Source organism: Haemorhous mexicanus, chromosome 5, assembly GCF_027477595.1.
Source record: "Haemorhous mexicanus isolate bHaeMex1 chromosome 5, bHaeMex1.pri, whole genome shotgun sequence".
NCBI classification, from domain to species: domain Eukaryota; kingdom Metazoa; phylum Chordata; class Aves; order Passeriformes; family Fringillidae; genus Haemorhous; species Haemorhous mexicanus.
In genome coordinates this window covers 67,012,593-67,032,573 of record NC_082345.1, presented here as the reverse complement: position 1 = coordinate 67,032,573, position 19,981 = coordinate 67,012,593, and the positions used below count along the sequence as shown (strand labels likewise).

At 35.8% G+C, this 19,981-nt stretch overlaps 1 protein-coding gene across 1 annotated transcript in view; it reads left to right on the top strand.

The window, feature by feature from the left end:
- Positions 1 to 19,981, top strand: part of SEMA3E (semaphorin 3E) — a 129,433-nt gene that overhangs the window by 72,976 nt on the left and 36,476 nt on the right. Inside the window, exons 3-4 of the mRNA XM_059847451.1 lie at positions 3,411 to 3,470; positions 8,080 to 8,199. Coding sequence (XP_059703434.1) covers positions 3,411 to 3,470; positions 8,080 to 8,199 — 180 coding nt within the window. The remainder of the gene's footprint in view (positions 1 to 3,410; positions 3,471 to 8,079; positions 8,200 to 19,981) is intronic.

Below are 19,981 nucleotides of genomic sequence, written 5' to 3'. Positions count from 1 at the left end.
CTAGTGGCTGAATGGAGAGGATGTTTGCAGACACTAATTAGCATTCCAGCTCCAATTAAAGTTTCACCCATATCTGTACTTTCTTTACAACTCCATTTTTTTCCCATGATGAATATATTTAAAAATATCCTTTCCCTACAGTGTTTTACCCTTTACAGAGCTAAAATTACATCGTTGAGGTCAAGGATGAGAATACTGTGGTACAATAGGAGAAAACATCACTAATCAAGCAATTTTAAAATTTAATTCACAGTAATCCAAAGTGGCGGAAATTTTTGAAAAATTCTGTTCAAGCCAATAGTTATGTCAAGACTGCAGCCCAGTGGGATGTATGCCAGTGTGATGCTCATACAGTCTATATACCCAGGCAGATTTCCCAAAATACTTATTGATAGCTTGCCAAATGATTGTAATCCCAGCAGAGAACCAATTAAAAATTAAGGCTGGTAACTGTCACACCTCTTAAACATAAACATCAGGAAAAGTAATACATGGCAGGTTAAAGACTATTATTGAAGCTGATTAATACCTGGATTTTCATGCAATGCAAACACATCCTATGTTATGCTAATTTAAAATGTGGTATGATAGCAAAATCTGACATGCAGAGATTTTTTTTAGTCTCAATTCTAAAACACTCTTGAAGATATTAAAATCTTAATACTTATTTATGTTAAAACTCAACAGCCTTGCAAGAGTTATGAGTTTTAAAAATAATTTGTGGATAAAAACACTTCTTCAGTAGACATATATCTATTACAAGAGTTATAATTCAGACCCATGTACTTCAGGCAATGAACATGGACTTGCCTTAGAAGTCAGTAATTTTGGGAGGAGGACCACCAAATTGTCAGAGGGCTGGAACATCTCTCCTATAAAGAGAGGCTGAGAGAACTGGGGTTCAGCCTGAAAAAGAGAAAGCTCTATGGAAACCTCATGCTGGAGTTTCAATTTGAAAGGGGCCTTAGAGAAAAGCAGAGAATTTTCTCAAGGGCTGTGGTGACCTGAGAAGAGACAGAGGTTTTAAAATAAAAGACTGTAGATTTAGGTTAGATACTAGGTAGAACTTCTTAACTGTGAACGTGGTGAGACCCTGGAACAGTTTGCACTCAGAAGTTGTGAATGCACCATACCAGGAGCTGTTCAAGGTCAGGCTGGATGGAACCTTGAGCAACAGTGAAAGATGTCCCTGACTATAGTAGGTGGTTACACTAGTTGGTCTTTAAGGGTTCCTTCCAACCCAAACCATTCTGCAGCTCCATGGTTTATTCTTTTTTTCTATGCCAAGGACCAAATTTATGTAGCTCCACTGCAACTACTTTTTGGCATTCCAGAAAAAGCAGGAGCATTAGGTTACCTCTTTGGCTTTCTTCTCTTAATTCTGTATATGTATTTAATTCAGTATATCTTAAGTGGAAAATGTACATAGAAAGTATTTTCAACAGCACTGGGACTAAGTCTCCAAATGCAAAAATAATCACCTACACACAGTGTATTTAATATCAGGTTACAGAGTCAAGTGTTTTATTCCCTCTGTGGTTTCTCTGTTCCTAACAGCCACCTACACCTGGTGTGGGCAAAACCTCTCATTTTAGCCTGCTAGTTAGAACATGTCTTTGGGAAGTGAAAGCTGTGTTTTCATACTTTTACCCCAGAGAGATCTTAGAGATCTCATAACTTTTAGGTTTTTTGGGTTAAGGACAGGCTTAACCCAAGCTTCATTCAATTCCTGACCAGTGACTAAAATAAATGACTGTGGACCCTGAGTTTAGCAATGAATGAACCAGGAATGGTCTGACCAGGATGATTGGATGAATGCCTTCATGGGAGTTCAGCAAAGTCCAGGTACCTTTCCAGACTATACAGCAGCAATGCAGAGATTAGATGAGGGTAATTTTTGATCACTCATAGATGACTACATGATCATCTGACTGGGAATGTGTGTTCTGATTAACTTGGATTTAGATGGTTTGAGACCTAAACACTGCCAGGGCACTGCTGACTCACTCAGTTTGCCATTGACCAGGACTCCCAGGTCCCTTTCTGCAACTGCTCTTGTCTCTCATTCCCTGATCCATACACAGCACTGGGCTTGCACTGTCCCAAGTGCAGAATGAACTGGCCCTTGATAAACTTGATACAGTTGGTGATTGCCCAGTCCTCTGATTTGTCCTGGTCTCTGCAGTGCCTTGGCCCTGAAGAGGGTGAACAGCTCCTTCCATTTTAGTGTCATTGGCAAATTTATTTAGTATTCTTTGATTTCTGCGTCCAATTCATTAAGGAAGATATTAAATAGAACTGGGTCTTTTAATTTCAAGCCTCAGTAATCTAGGATAAATAATTTATCCCCACTTGTTTGCAATTAATATTTCTAATAATTTATCATTTTCTCAGATTAGAATTATTTCAAGAAAACTAAAACAGTTCAATTACCAAAAAAAAAAAAAAAAAGGAAGATAAAAAGCTTAGCAGAAGAATTTAATTTAAAAATGTTTTCCCGACAGAAAAAAAAAATTGTGATTGGATTATTGACAAAAATGTCTTAATGATGACATCAGGTTTTGGATATTTACTTTGTTCTAGCCAAGCCTGATATCACTGATGTGAACATGTTTTTGTTTTCACTTTCAAATGTTGTAAGAAATTAAATAACCATTCCAGTGTGATCAGTCATTGTTTAATATTGTTTTCATCCAAACAAATCATGCATCTGGGATGAAACCTAAATGTTATACAGTAGATAGCTGAAGAAAAACTCACTTGTGTAATTTGGCTTCACTTCTAGTAAAAGACTGTGAGGAGCCAATCCTATTCCCATAAGGTTAAATGCTGACCCTTATTTCACTGTAAGCCATTTTCTTTCTTAAGTGTCACTTCAAGCAGGAAATCAGTAGTTCAAGATTAATAACTATGCTGAAAATCACTGACAGTTTAGCATAGATTTTTCTACTGAATTTATATAAAATGTTCCATACATTAGCTTCCTTTAAATTCTGGTGACTGCTAATAAATTTGCTGTGCTGCCCTAATCAAGACAGTTGAGTTCCAACAAAGGAGAGACTGAAGGTCTTTTCTCTCAGGGGAAGCAAGGCCCAGGGGTTACTCATCACAGTTTTCCAGCACTTTAGTGGCATCTCAGAGAGGAACTCTCCCTTCACAAGGAGACAGGGACATGGTGGAGTTTCTGTCAGTGGGGGGTTTAAAGATGTCTAGGACAGAGTGATAGATAATCTCACCTGGGCTCCCATTCCCACCAAAAGCTGGACCAGATGATCTTTTGAGGCACCTTCCAACCTGGGCTGGTCTATGATTTTTTACTTCTGATCTGAGAATCTTTCACATGAGAAATAATAGAAAAGCTGGATTTCCATGATCAGACTGCCAATTATTTTTTTTTTGTTTTCCCTCAGATCCATTGGCCTAGTACACCTCTGCAGGCAGAAGAATGCATAATTAAAGGAAGAGATGCTGTAAGTATCACTAATTACAGATCAAATATACTTTAATTATACCAGTGGCTCATCCAAAACAAGGATTCAGGCATCCCTAACTTAAGAGAGATTAAAGCACAGATATAAAGTGAAGTGTTGCAGGTTAAAAACATATAACTACTGTGAACACATAAAATTATTAGTTTAATTGTTCCTAAAACCAGCTCATAAACAAGCAATGAACACTTTTGATGGCCTGAACTTTCTTCTAATTCTTAATCTAGTGCTATCAAAGGAGGTACCTTAATAATTTTCCTTTTCCATTTCTCTGTCCTTTTCTTTTCATACACACAGATTATCTTCTTCATATTCACATTCCAGTTTATCTTTAAAATTCACATTCTCTGGAATCCATTCAAAAAAGCAGCTATTAATAATTATAAATTACACTGTAATTTATATTTTCCTATAGGTTTCTTGTTCTAATAATAAAAATACTCTGTTTTAATGAACCTCAGAACTGTTCTGTTCTTGTAATTCAGTGTCCTAACTGTAATAATTTCCTGGGAAAAAAACTTGAAAGCTCACTGACACACAGCAGCTGATATCATTGGTAACACAGGATGAAAGTTCTTCTGGAGACGAGCTCTCTTTAATTTTGCAGTTCACCAAGCTCATTAACTGCAACTCATAAACACACAGAGAGTACACCTAATAAATCCCACAGCTGAGAGAGCTCACACTGAACCAAGGGAGGTGAAAATTATGATAGATTTACAGCAACAGTGACAGGAATGTAGGACGTGGAAGGGGACATCAAGCTTTGCCCAGAAACACAGCAAACAGCAGCCTCAACCACCATAAATTCCTAGTAAATTAGGAAGCTATAAAGATTTTTCTGAAGTAAAAGCTTGAGAACTGTCCACATTAAGGCACTGAAACCAGATTGGAAAGTAGTGGTACTAGTAGTAATGATAATGAGAATAATGATAATAATGATAATAATATGCCAACTCTTTCTATTCACCTGGTCTAGAACTGATCCTTTTTGAAGATTCTTAAGTGTTCATTGTAGTTTTTCAGGTGACTTTTATATCCTTGATAATTTCAGGTGGCTTTGGTTGAAAATGGTGCTTTTCTACAATGGCTGAACTTTATGGTCATATTAAATGAATCCCAAACCTAAATTATTTGGCTTTTATTTGATACTACCTCTAAGCATTGGCTGTTGTTAGTTAAAGCTCTACCATCCTTCTTTCACCTCTACATATTTTCTGATACACTGACAATATTTGTTTTTGTTAAAAAATGCAGAAATAGGTACTGTTGTTTCAAAACAAATATAGCTTCCTCAGACTCATGCTTCCCTAAACCTCAAAACCTTTTTGCAATCCAGTTTGTTGTTATAAATCCTCAAATTTGCATTTTATGAATGTGGTCATTAAAAGAGTGTCATATGTTTCCCACTTTTCTCTACACCATGAAGGTTTGGAGTAACAATTGCTTTTACAGAAGAAAACAGAAATTTTAAATAATCACAAAATTCTACAAGTTTAGTCTTTAAGAAAAATATGTTAACATTTAAAAATTTTGCAATATTGTAATACCAAAAATTATTCTGATCCTCACATGAAACTTAATTATGTATGGACTATGTGAATGAGTTACACTAATTAATATCAAGGAAATCTTAGTAATTTTTATCAGCATGCTCAGCATTCAGTAAGATTAATCACTCAACCTGAACAGAATCTAAATTAGAATAATAAAACCTTCCTACTATTTTTCTTTTCACCCTTAATTTTTGTAGCCATAAACTAATATTGACTTCATAGCATAATGTCCTAAAATCAATCCTTAGTAAATTTTATTTTCTTAATGCTTTTTTTTTTTCACAGTACAAACTCTAGAAAAAATATTTCTCTATTTCAAACTTTTTTTGCTTATTTCCATGCCGGTTTTTCTTTTATTTTCCTTTGCAAAAGATCTGTTACCCAAGGCATAATTATTAAGTAGAACTGATACTATTGTAATAAGCTTCTCAGCACTGAAATACTTCACATGTACTTTGCTGCCTCTTTTTATATAATAGAACTGGCCACTTTTACAAGCTTGTATAACCTTAAAAAGTTATCAGTTCATGTTGTAGCAGTAAATTGGCAAGTACTGTAGTCATAAACATTTTCAGAGCTTGTAATAGATTTAATAGGACAATTAAAAAAGGCTTTTCCTATCAACACATGTATACTCCTAAAATAAGGTCATGCTTTTCTGATTTGAGTGAAGGCAAAGAAAAAAAGTCCTTCAGCTGTCATCCAGTGTTCCAGGAATCACACCTGTTAGCCTGTGGTGTGAGAGTTTTCAATTACTCTAGTTTACTTTATCAGAATTGGAAATCATTCAGATGTAAATCAAATTCTGTAAAGATGCCTCACTTCTCTACACTGAGAAGTTTCAGATTAATAAAATTCCACAGATCTATTAATGTATCTGTGGAGCATCCTAAACACAACCCTAGTATTTAATTAATTGGTATAGTGTAAAGAAGTCTTATTTCAATGTCCCCTTGGATGATGCATCTCTTCCCTGCTCTGTGTAAAGTACATTATTAGTGGGGTTATCAGGAATGCCTTTTTGCCCGACACTTCCCAGAACAGCGCCTTTTGTCATCTGTTTATAAACAAGGAAGTCTAGCCATTTGGAATTAGTGTTTTTCTATGTTTGGTATTTCCACATCCTAGGGGTTTTTTGCAGATTTTTTTCAGGCAATCCTACAAAGGCACACAGAAAAAAAAAAAAAAAAAAAAAAAAAAAGAGTAGATTTTTCCCATTTAAAAAAAAAATCTTAAATGCCTAAAATGATTTTGGTATAAAGATCAAGAGCTGAAGGCATATATGGATAATAAAGGAAAGCATGGAGTAAGGAACAGACCACCACTGAGGGCAAAAAAAGGGAATAAGTCAGGAAGGAGGAGAGGGAATCAGGAACAGCATCAGCACACAGTAAAGCATCTATTCAAAAACTTCATGGACTCATAAAATACCTATGGAAGAGCATTTTGCTACCACAAGTCAGCCAACATTTGGGAAATGAACATAAAAAGTGGACACCTCTGTCTTTGAGTGCTGATCCATACAAGGAGGATCACATGCTGTTGATTTAACCCCATACTTCTCTCAATTCATCTGACTTTAGGTTTTTATTCCCTTAAAAAAAAGGAACAAATTAGTTACAAATCCAGACTTTCCAAAAATTAGATATTAAAAGGTTGATTTGCCCTTTGTATATGCATAATATTTAATTGCACAACAGGTTATATCTTGTGTAGGTTACTTAATTCTATGAATAAGCATGATATATCCTGAGGATGAACAGTTGAGGACAATCAGGTGGGGGGGGGAGATTTCTTTCCTTCTTTAGAAGGAAGAAGAAAGATGGTTTCTTAGTTTTAAAGCTAATGTGGATTTGCAAGTGTTGAATTCTGCCCATGAATTCCCTGAAGACCCTTCCTTTTTGATATTAAGTTCTTGCATTTGTTTAGTAAGATCCAGGATTGTTCTCAACACAAACACAGCAGTCCAAAAATGAGAGTAACTATCAGTGAAAAACTGGAAATTGTCATAAAAGGAAATTCCTCCACTCTGTTTTACATGTTCATTTCAGGATTGTGTTAGTTGCCTTTTGGAGATGTCTGGCCTGCTTCACTGACTATTGGAAAAGCCAGAGAGAATTCCATAAATTACATGTCTAAATGCCAGAACAGCTAAAGTTAGCTCAGATAATTCCATTTTAAATGGAATTAAATGTCTTACACTTGATGTGACTCTTAAAGCTCAGGGTTCTGAGTTGCAGAAATGTTGAGCAATGAATTGAAATGAACAGTAATTTTGCTCCACTCATAGAAAACATTGCAAAATGCCAAGAAGAAAAAAAATCTAAACCCAAATCCCAGAAGTCCCAAAATCAATGGATACTTTTATCAAACTGTCTCCATTTCTAGTTTAGCACAGGAATAATGACCCCACATCTAAAAGGAATGTTTGACAATATTTTAATTGTAACATTTATGAAGGTGCAAATACCCTAATGAGTCCCAAAGTATTGCCCTGGGGGAAATGAATATTTATTCTTTAAAGGTGTTTAAGCAGTGGAAACAGACAAAGTATGTATCTATACAATGTAAAAAATATTGATCAACAATTAATTATACAATAAATTAATGGTGCAATTAAAAAACAAATGTTGAGATAAAGTTTATCTAACTCTAGAGAGAAGCTGTTTGCTGGCCATTCACATCTTATGCTCTGAATCTTATGTTTGTGTCCTATGAATCCAATAATACATAGTAAAGATCTATTCAGATTTGGAGACTCTCCAAGACCAAAGAAGCACAAAAGTGTGTTTTTGTAATTTAGTAACTCCTAACTGGTTCAGCATCTAAAATAAGGCATGATCAATCAGTGCTCTAAATTTGCTTTTTTAATGTAAAAATGCTCACCCATTGAATTTATGGCACAGAGTTAGTAACATGAAATGAAACAGAATTGAAAGATTCAATATTAGAACATCACCTATGGGCACATAAAATAATAAAAATAATAATTTCAAAGCTAATATTTCCCCATGTTTATTTTTTACATAAACTAGGATGAATGTGCAAATTACATCCGTGTCCTACACCGATACAACAGGACCCATCTTCTGGCTTGTGGAACAGGAGCTTTTGATCCACTCTGTACTTTTATAAGAGCTGGACATCCTTCAGAGGTAAGAAATTTGGTTTACAGTACTGATTCTTTTTGAATCTAGATTCCAGCAAAGCCTCTGTGGTTAAAAATAAATATTTAAGTTCAATTTTTCACAGCTCTCATCTGATAGACATTTTCCCTGATGAAATGTAATGGTGGACTATAATTTAGTTTATGAACAGAGGAACTCACTAATATTTGAAAGTATATTCTGGAGAATTATGCAAAGAATCTAAAGACTTTTTCATCTTAGGTTTTTTGGTGTGTTTTTCACTAGGAAAGCTGATATAGTAATTCTTAAGAAAAAAATATTAAATTTTTGCGGGAGTTATAAATAAATCTGTTATGGTTTGATTTTTTGTTGTTTTTCTTGTGGATTTAAAAAAAAAAACATATATCAAAATATGTGTTAGTTTGATGGCAGATTGAATTTCCTAACAAATCTTTGGTAAGATCTGCTACTTTATGTTGGTCTTGTTCAGCATGTGCATGTAAGCTCCTTAATGATGCTTACAGCTGAGTGAAACAGTACTGCAGAGATCAATAAGAAGAACATATCATCAACATTTTGGCTATATGTCTTATGCAAAAATAGAAATTTTCCCAACATCTCAGGAACTGGGATCCTTTGTGTCTCGGCTACATTAGAACAGGTTTAAAGACTCAGCAGAAGTACCAACCTCTCATTTTAAATTAGCATGTAAAACTCCTTGGGCATCAAATCTAGGCTGATGAAGGCACATGTGATGACAGCTTTAGGAGCTGAATCAGTGATTCTTGGAAATGCACTCTGTGAGGTGGGACTTAAGAGATGGAGATGATCTATAACCCAAAGGTAAGGTTGCTTTTAGCTGGCAGGTGTCAGTAAGGGTTGCTGGTCTTGGTTTTGTTTGGGTGGTTCACCTGATGTCTCCTGGAGCTGAGAACTTGTCATGGAGCTGATGCTACTGCACCATCCAAGGGAATTTTTGGTTTTCCCTATGGCCAGGAACTCTTGTCTTGAATAAATATTAATTTCATGTATAAAAAACGAGAACAACATCAGCAGAAGCAATCTCCAAGGATCCAATCCATGCTGTGCACCTCCAACTGCTGTCAAAGTGAGAAGCATCTCAGAAGTTAGGACTCCAGCACAGCACTTAGATTCAGAGTTGTATGAATTGCAGAAACACACTGTCTTCTAAAATTAAGGAAGGAGCTGGATAATAAGCAATGTTAAAATAAGGAGAATTTTTATGTCTTTCTTGCTCCTCTCACAAACCTCCTGCCAGGCTTCCTGGTAGAGTTTGAAGGAAGCAATGGCTGTATATGTAGGAACACTATTTTAGAAAGCATAAACAACAGACTAATAAAAATAGAAGCCAACAAAAAAAAAAAAAAAAAAAAAAGAGAAACAAGATATATATAAGACTGGGTGACCCATGATCATCCCCTTATCTTATCCTTCCTTCCCTTATTTTTGTTTATTATTCTCCCTTGTCACACTGAGGTTCTAAAATTTTACCCGCACTGAAATCATGGGAAAATTTCCCTTTTTTTTTTTTTTGTTTTTGTGTAGACAGGAAATATATTTTCTACACTAACAAGTAGCCATACTTTTTCCTGTTATCGGAAAAGCTGACCATCAGGATTAAAAAAGACAGATGCCATTTATATTGTAGGTTAAAAATAACACATGGTATGTGGTTGAATGGGCAAATTGTAATCTTGCTTTCTTTGAGTGATAAGGACATGGTGTAACTGCAGGAAGTTAAAGGACAAGATCCTTCTGCAGAAAGCTGCAGCTCAGTCTCTGCTGATCTATCTGGTCAGAGTATCCTCTTCCCAAAAGATCTGATAACTGTTCTCTATTTCTTCCACCTTATCTCTCTGGCCATTTTCTCACTGTCTGACTGCCATGGAAATGACAGCAGCAAATGAAACAGTATTTAAAATATGACTATATACCTCCTTACACCTCCTCATGCCTGGGTAGCACAATTTAGGTTTGAAGCTCATATATATTTGAACAATGTCACTTCTCAGACACATTGAGATGTAAGGTGTGGGATGTAAGAACGGAGGGAGCCCTTAATGACAAACTTCTGTGTATCCAGATACATAACTAATGCAGCACATTAAGGTAGATGCACACATGGAATTATTAACCAGCAGTATCAGCATAGAAAAATATTTGCTCTGTGGTCAGGGACCTTAGCTAGAAGTTTCAATAGTGCTCCCTGAGCTGATGGAGTGGGGAGGATGGGACACCCTCAGTAAAATCTGAAGGGTTCTTAAGTTATTAATGGTATATAAATGTATAGAGATGAATTTAGAGAGGCATTTCAGCACGTGACTGAATAGCAGGACTGTACCTTCTGCAACACTGCCTCTTCCCATTTACTGAGCCAGCCAAGGAGGAACCTATTGGAACCTTGCAACCAGCTCTTGGGAACCTTACATCAGGATCTTGGTGATCACTAGTCCCATGTTGCAGGGACATTTACTATGTAATTGGCTTCCAACAGAAGTTTACACAGCCATCCATTTCTGAATAGCCATTTGGTAAGAAAAGGAAGCATTGTTGGTTTTCCTTTGAACATTGAAGATTTCCCAAAGCCATGACCACAATCACACTGTATGCCATCCTGATGTAGCATGGGTTTGTGAGGTGCATTAGTTTGTGAAAAGGAGCATTCTGCCTCCTGTATAAAATCTTACATACTTGTACAACCAAAAATTCATCTTTTCATATCAAAACCAGGTTTGAGCTGTGTCTTGCAGAACACTGAGCTCTTGTCAACAAATCATGAAGCCAAAAGGAGGTTTCCAAAAATAGGCAGAATTTGATTGCTTCATTGGCAGGTCATTATACCGTGGAACTGCCTTAAAAACAGGTCTCATGTTCTTGAAAAACACAGCAATAATGTCCATTCCCCAGCCAGTCTCTGTAGAAGGCATTAATCTTACAATGTAGTGAATGAAATGTGATTTGAAATCCTTCACATGCACATTGTGCTATGATACATAAAAACTTCTTTTGTGCTTTCTGTGGTTATAGAAATTTCATTATGCCATGAATTTTGTCTTAATATGTTGATCATAGAAATCAACAAGAAATAAATATTGGTTTTATTTAATTCTACATCAAACTTGTGTTGTACCACTAGAGTATACCCAAATGTATTTTTCTAAATCAAATTACTTATAAGTTCTATTATACACTATATATCCATTCGAAAGATTAAATATAAAATTGTTTACTGCATTCTATTCCAATATTGGTTTAATTGATTTCACTTTGGAATTCCAGACTGTTGAGTTCCATAAAGCTGTTTCAGTTGCTATATGTCTAAAAATATATAAGTATAGTCACTGACTGCAGCTTTTTATCTTTTTCTCTGTTTCTAATTACTTTGATCAATGTTGATTTTCCAAATTTAAACATTTCAGCAAAGTACCCAATGTTTTTCTGCAGTTTAGAAATGTTACAAATTAGGAAAAGTAGCAGTGCTGACTTTGCAGACAGAACAACTACTGATGTTTGCAACAGAACATATTACAAAGTCTTGTCCAAGAAAACATAGCCAGCCAGTAAGTGAATTCATTATCTCTGACTTCATGAAATGCTTCCAAATGTCAAAAATCAGTGCAGGTCAGAAAAAGATTTGGTTCTTCCAGGTTTTTTTTATTTTTCGTATTTCAGCCATAAATGAAGATGAATTAATTAAAATAAACATTATTTTTCCTGATGAAAGCAAGAGTCAGAGACCCTGAACCCCAAATTTCTCATGAGGAAATGCATATGCATCCTTTCCATGTACTCTGCAAGGGAAAATCTGAGATAAGTCTTTTAAACAAGATATAGAAGATGAAGAAAAGTTCAGAAAAAAAATCTTATTTTGCTTTGATTCTCACCAAATTGACATTTGCCTCTCTTCTTGCCTTTGATGCCAGCCAGGAAGGGTGGGGCAGGGAAGGGAGGAAGCACCTGCATTTAGTGTCTTCCTTTTGCATTTATATAAACTTCTCAGTTTTGTCAGGTGACAAGTGCTGAAGGAAGTGCTTTCTGTCTCAGTCTATGTGTCACCACATCTAGCTGCTGCTAAAAGAGTACTCTGGCTCTGTTCTGCATAGCTGAAAATAGCCTGGGTGAGTTTTAATGAAGCTTAGGTAAATCAAAGGACCTATCTGCAGTCAGGTAATGATTTATCTTTATGAGTTATCTATTCAGTAGAGCAGCAGGTTGTAGGGGTGTCCTGGAGGCTTTCCAGTGATCCCTACTGCCTTATTCATGAACTCACCAAACACCTTTAACAAGTCCACATGAGAGTTTCACCAAGTACAGCTAAAGAATTGCTCTGCCTCCATAGGACCTGCAAAATTAGTAGAAATTCCAAAAGAAAACAATGTGCAGAAACAATATCCCAAGTTTTTGCAAGCTACATGGGGGACAAGATAGAGCTGATTCCTGAAGAGGAAGGCATCTCTGCATGACAAAACCTGTGGAGGGAATTAAATTTATGAGAAAGAACTATGCATGAAGAATTTTTCCTCCATAACAAGCTGTAAATTTTTAATATGTACATGGAGCTGGCAGGGTGCCATTTCAGTGCCTCATTTAACTCAGTAAACTGCCTCCAGCTGTATTTCTCCACTTCGGAAGGCTGATGGATTAAACCTCCCTTTTCCACAAAATCCACTGGTGGTTTTTGGGATTTTCCTCTAGGTGTTCCTAATCTGATGTATTCCTTATTATGTTATTTGCTCCTCAATTTGCCAGTTGAGATTCTGCTTATCAGGGAAGACCAGATCTAAATTCTGAGTCTTTAGTCCTGTTAGAGAGGACTTGCTTTCAGTAAGCAGCAGCTGTATTTTTTTTTGCTTGGGAGAAAGTTCAGTCAAGTTGGAACTTTTTCTTTCTAATCTACATTGCATTTAACATTTTGTTGAGTGTGGGGAAAGACACTTCTTTTTCTCTACACTCTGTGATTCAATGCAAAACCAAGACAAGGTTCAATTGTGCAATAAGATTTCTGTTTACCCCTCTACACCAAACAAACATAGGCCACATGAGCTCTTCAGCTCTTGCTTTAACAAACTAGAGTGAATTCACATACAAGTTGCAAGATAATATGCCAGTCTTATCTCAGTTTATCTTTGACATGACATAAATATTCTGCTCTTGACCAGCACATGGTAATGTCATCATTCTTCCAGCTTTGTTGAGAAGAAAAATTGCAAAAAAGCAAAATTGTAGACATATTTCTGTCTGTTATTTTACAATAATAAAGTTGCTTCTGACGTATTTTTATAATCAAAACAAGCAATGACCTGCCAAGTTGATCCCTCTCCATGCTTGTTCCTATTACCTCATCTCCACACTGCTTTCAGAGGATTAAGGAGGTGGAACATCTGGTTTCACTGACCAAATGGAAGTGGGTGTTGGTCAGTTCTTCATTAGATAGAATGTGTGACAAATTCTTGCCCTGAAAATAATTTCTCAGAGACACAGTGTCCTTCTTCATGGGTGAAAAGCCATTATTTGGAGCACCATCCACTAAACAGATAAGAAGTTCTGCCAAGTGGGGAACACATGTCATAAAATCTTTTACCAGAGGGGTTCATTTACATGCTCTGGTCTGCATGTTCCCACCACAGACTGCCAAATGGCACCAAAACATCTATGCACCCCACACATCATTTAGGTTAAAGCATTTCATGTTCTGGAAGTTGAATATGCATATATTTCAAGAGAAGTTAAAATGGTACCTAACTCAGAAAATTAATTAAGTGAAGACAACATGTATGCTCACAGCAAACAACAAAGGTGCTGTGCTGCAAAAGGGGAAAAAGGGTAACACCACTATTTCTCTGACCTAAATATCAACTGTTCTAATATTTAATTACTTGTAGTGTTAGGAAATAGCCACTTATTCAATGTCCTTTTTTTTCTAACTTCAGCTTCCTTCCATTTAACCTTGATATTCCTTTGATAGCAAAGTTGAAAAGTCTCCCACTATCTTTTCCACATCTTTTCCTCATGTAAGTACCTATGCACAAAGATCAGGCCACTTCTTCACTTTTTTTGATAAGCTGAATAAATATAGCTCCCTAAACCTCCTATCACCAGGACCCCTCAATCTTATTTGTGTCCTTCCTGTGAACTCTCTGCAGTATTTTCACATCTTCTGGAAGTGCAGACACTAGAATCACACATGCTATTCCATGGTGGGTGTACAGGCAAGGTCAGTGCCCCACCTCTGTTTGAGATTCCTCATTCATGGACTCAAGTGCTGAGTTCTTGGCACTTGATTTCTCAATGAGAAATCTCTTTTTAGCAGTTTGCACTTGAGCACAAAGTTATCCCAGGTTACACACTTTGCTGAGGCACCTAATTATCAGTCTTGTATAACAAGGGAAGTGAAGAGATTTCTGGTGTTGCCTGTCAGTGTCAGCTTTAATAAGGCATCTGGGATATCCAAGATCCTAAACGAGGCACCAGAGTCTAATGCATGAAAGCAGTCTGAAGAAGGATCTGAACTTCCATCTTCTGGGGTGCTCTGATGTACTTCAGATACAAACTCTGTTCCCTGTTCCAAGATGCAACTTTTTGGATATGGTTATATCAAAATCTACTTAGCAAGCTTCTGACTTTTAACTCAGTATTCCAAGCATTCCATAACCTGAGTTCTCATTAACCTTTTCTCTTTCTTATTTTGGCCTCCTCAGTACTTTTGTGAACTTTACTAGGAAAGAAATAATGTGATTGTTCAAATCACAGCTAAATTTTTTAACAAATCATCTTTCTAGCAAAAATAAAATTTAGGGAAACCTTCAGTAAAAGAGGTTTCATCAATGATACCTCATAAGAACTGTGCTTTGATATATGTAAACTATTTGTATTTCTTAACAATTCTACAATGCACATTGTTTATCAAATACCTATGTACATAGAGAAATGCTCTGGAGAAAGTCAAGTATTCTGTAACAGCACAGTTGCTCTTGCCATTCTTACATTTATAACAGACAACAGGTATTTTGAAAGTGCTCTCCATCCATAAAACGAGGTGAATGACATTCATTGCTTTTGAATATTGTCTAAATATGGCCATACGTGAAGTGTAAATTCAATTTGGGAGATTGGTAGAGTATGTGAATTGATCAGCCATATGAAATGGATTTTCCATCATATTAGACCTGCCCCTTTGCAAGATTAAACACAGATGGTCCAGGGAGAATGAATCCATACAGAGGAATAACAGTGTTATCCCACAGAGAAAGAAATCCTCCACTTGTGTGGTAATTTGTTGGGGGTAACTGAAATATTCCAGCTCTCTAATGATTTTTAGATTCTGCCACGTTTATTCATGAGAGAAAGTATTTTTCTAAGTGACAGCCCCTGATGAAGTCTTTATCACTGTTTAAAGAATAGATTTACTAATCAATAAGGTGTTATCATAATTAAAACAAGGAAAAATGTTTCATTAATATTTTTACATAATGAGATGAACCCTTAATATTGCATTATCCTTCTATGATATATGACTGATATTTATTATTATTATTGGACTGGTATCTATATAGAAAGTAAAAAGAAATGTTGCTGGCAGTTCATCTGTGTCATCAGAGAAATGGATCCACTCCTCTGCCCTTTTTTCCAGAATGGCCAATTTAGCCTTGCCCAGCTGAAGCTCTGCTAAAGGGCTGTCGGCTGTCTAAGGCTCCACTCCATGGAGAACAGGATATGTGAATCCTTCTGAAATCCATTCCCAGTTTAATGTAGCAATTCTTTTCATGCCCAACACATCTCTTCCTCCTTTCTCCACCAAAGCCTAGATAGAAGCTGAAGCCTTAGAGCTGGATCCTTCCTTTTTTATTTCTTCATGACCTTTGTACCCAGTTGTTATGATAGCAATCACTAGATTAGGTCATTAGAGAGGGTTTTTTTTGGTATTTGCTCTGATATGACCCTCACAATCTCAGCACAAATTTAGCCTGTCAAAACCAGGGAAGAGGAAAAGCCTTGGTTAGTGGGGCTCTGTGTAAAAACTCTGCACTTCCCCACAGAAATCCCTTCACTTTTGTTCAGCATTTGTGGACTCTCTTTACCTTCTCTTTCACTTGGTTATAAGGCTCTATCACCATATACAACCACTCATACATTTTAATTCTAGAGAGCCTTTATGTGGTCCATGGAATTCTCATACATATTAACTATCACATTAGTGCAATGAAATCAACATTTCTAATGGCTCTGTTCTCTGCCACAAGACCCCTAATGAGTTCATGTGACCAGTTCAAGGTCGCACAAAGGTGTCCCTTCTAAAATCCTGATCAATGCAACCACATCTGCTGAAACACTGTGAGCTGCTAAGGATAAATACCTCTGATTTCTATGTGCAATGTGGTGGGATCTTTTTTTCTTTTGCCAGATTTTTTCACATTCATTAAGTCAGGAAAATACATTATTTCTGTCACTTTAGGCCAGATATTTTGACACAAGTCACAAATTGCTAATCCTTTTGCAAACTCAGACAGCAGTCTGACATAGCTCCAGATTTTAAACACATTTTCAGATTGGAGCCCAATGTGTCTTAATCATTTAACTGTGGAATAAAATGCACAGACCTGAATTTTTAGGGAGGATTTAATGTCTATAATATTTTATGCACTCTCATCCCATAGGGCGATTGATCTTTTTAGTATGTCAGTGGATAGTAAAGAGGATTGGAAACAGATCCTCAGAAGAAGTACTACCTCCCAAATAATCTTAATTATGTCAAATAGCAGAGACCTGACTATTGCAGACAGTTTTTGAGGACTCTATTCCTAATATTGTATCCCCATTTGGCTTGGAAAATAAAGTTGAGTGAATGCTGAAGGTATAATTTAAAAAGTTAGTAATCCTCTAAAAATGAGAAGAGATTTTTTGCCAGTGCTTAGATCCTTTTGAAAATTAATGTTTGGATTAGTTAAAGAAGATATTACATGAAAAGTTATTTCCCTGTTGGATCATCCTTGTCTTGATCACCCATATACCTGTATGCCTGTTTTAGGACAACTTAAATAGGGCAGTGTGCTGCAATAGGAACTTGTTAGTATTATTGTAAGTATTTTGAGCACAGGTTCCTTTATATAAACTGAATTACAATCCACTGAGTTTAGATTTTTAATTTTTCAATGAATTTGTTGGCTTTGTAGCAATAAGGCACCTAGCTAATCTTTGGGACTATATTTATCAGATAATGCTATTCCACATTTTTCTTAGCAACAGAATTTAGTCTGCTTAAATACAAAGGGCTGAATAATATGAGACACCTTTTCTGACCCAGTAAGTTATTTTCTGCTGTTATACAAGGACGACCTATTTTCCTGTAGATCTCTTTTACCACTTGCTTTCTTGATGAGGCAAGTGTACCAGATTAAGGCAGGTCATGGAGTTGAATGTTCGTTTTGGAGATTTATATCTGAATTATATTTTCTGCTGATTTACAGACATTTTCTGTGATCTTTCAGCTTTTTTTTTTTTTTTTTAATTGGGAAGTCAAGGTTCATCCTTCCTAAAAGAAGCCTCTGCACAGTGTAATCAGTGTGTATGTCTATGCTGAAATAAAATGTAAGGATAAGTATAAAAGAAAGAGAAAAGGTGAAAAATGCTATTTTGAGAATATACAAAACAAAAGAATATTTGCAAAAAATGTAAATTTGTATGTGAATTGATACTAAAACCATTATAATGTGAAAGAGAATGGAAATCAAGATGAGGTTTGTAAAGCATTTCACTGGTGTAATAGGATTTTTTTCCTCACGTGAGTGATTGAATGCTGAGTGAATGCATAGAAATTTTTTGATCACAACAAAAACTGAAGTGCATTGTACACTCCCATTTTTGATGCCTTAAGTATTACTTGAATATAAAAAGAGTGCAACATATATGACATTAGCACCATGTGGCTTTACTAACAGTTTTAAAAGAATGTTTCTTATAGCTTTGCACAAGCAGAGAATCTCTGTTTTCTCTGATTTTATGCTTTCCCTTTCGATTCACTTTGCATATGAACCACCTTTCTATAGTTGTCTTCAAAAAAGTGTAAATCACATGACCCCTAGAAATGGATAGCAACAAACAGCTCTTGCATGTAATATTATTCTTACTCTAAGTTGAAGAGCTAGAGAGATCATTAGTTGAGATCATTAAAGCTGAGAAAGAATTTTCTCCAGTGCTTTAGAGCAGTAGTGGATAGCATAGCAAGTGTTTAAAAATATACTTAAAAAAACCTGACAGACTTTCCCCACTGTACTCTAAATATGATTTAATATAGGGCAAGGTAAACAATATGGACCTGTTAGGAAAAAAAAGGCAAAACACAAATCAAAACATACCACACACCAGAAAAAAAAACCCAAAAATCACTACCAACCACAAAAATGCACAGGCCTCCTTGAGAGCAGACCATGTCAGTACTGTTGCAACAAATGCATACACAGTTAAGGGTGTAATTAAAGATTATGAAATGGTTTCAATCTCCTTTAAAAAATGCCAGTATGATATGTTTTGCTTTTTTGTTGTTGTGTGGAAAATAATAAAATTTAGAGTGAAATAACCAAAACACCACCAATTTTTGCAGAAAATCAAATTATTTTTCTCTCATAAAAATAATATCCTAGGAAAGTAAACACAAGTAAAACCTCTGTATCTTTAAGTCCCTGGTTTAATGAAAAGATACAACTATTATATTAATGTTCAGAATAGGCTTAGGTACTTTGCTGAACAGGAATGGAAGTAAGCATATGTTTTAAATTAATCACATGCATAAGTGTTGTCTTGACCCAGAGCAAATCAGCACTTGGCAATAGTGAAAGCAATTTTCTGCAACAAAAGTTAAATTCACTCTTTAAATTTTAATGCCTCTGATTGACCTTTTCTTTCACTATTGTGTATAGCCTACATTATTCTTGCCTTCATTGTCCAAAATTTTCAATTCATATCAAGTTATTGGTAAAATGTTGGATGCTTTGAAAATATCTTCTATTTCTTTGAAAGAACATTATTATTTTAATAATGGTTGAAAGTGTATTATGTTTCCAGAGTCACTAGTATCATAAATCAAACCCAGAAGCCCATTTCTTTTCCCAAGCTACATGCAGAAACACATAATTCCACTCCCAGCCCTCCATATGTGCTTTTGCATGGTTTTTACCCTAACCACTGAAAAATGCCCATAAAATTAATTGTGATGTTGAATTGATGGGCTGTATAATCTGTGAGGAAACTGTCAGTTTTACTCTGATGTTTCTCAAGAGATTTCAATGTCAAAAACTGCAAGGAGGGTTAGAATTATGGAATTAGCCCTCAAAGCTGATTATTAATGTGCAATGCTTATTTCATTTAAACCAGCATCCCATGGAAGCTGACACATCTTACACCTGAACTTCAGTTACTTGCCCCAGTGATAGGAATAACTTATTGCAACCATGGAATACTTGGCATGCTGTCCTAAAAGCTGAAGGTGGAAAATCTCTCTTGGAGGAGTCATTGCTTACATTTTCAGCAACTTTTCAGACAGTTACATGTGTCTGCAAGCATTTATGAGCTACACATCCTGCTTTATATCAAAACTAGTGACTGCCTCTTAAAAATTCCACCAAATTGCACTGAAATCCAATTTTTTGGTCTACTCTCAGTGATAACACTAGATTATATATTTAGGCTACAATCCTTATTCATTAATTCAAGACAATGAAAGGATGCTATGCATACTGTTTAGCATTTACATTCCATAGTCATATAGTTATCTGTTCTAAACACATTCATGTTA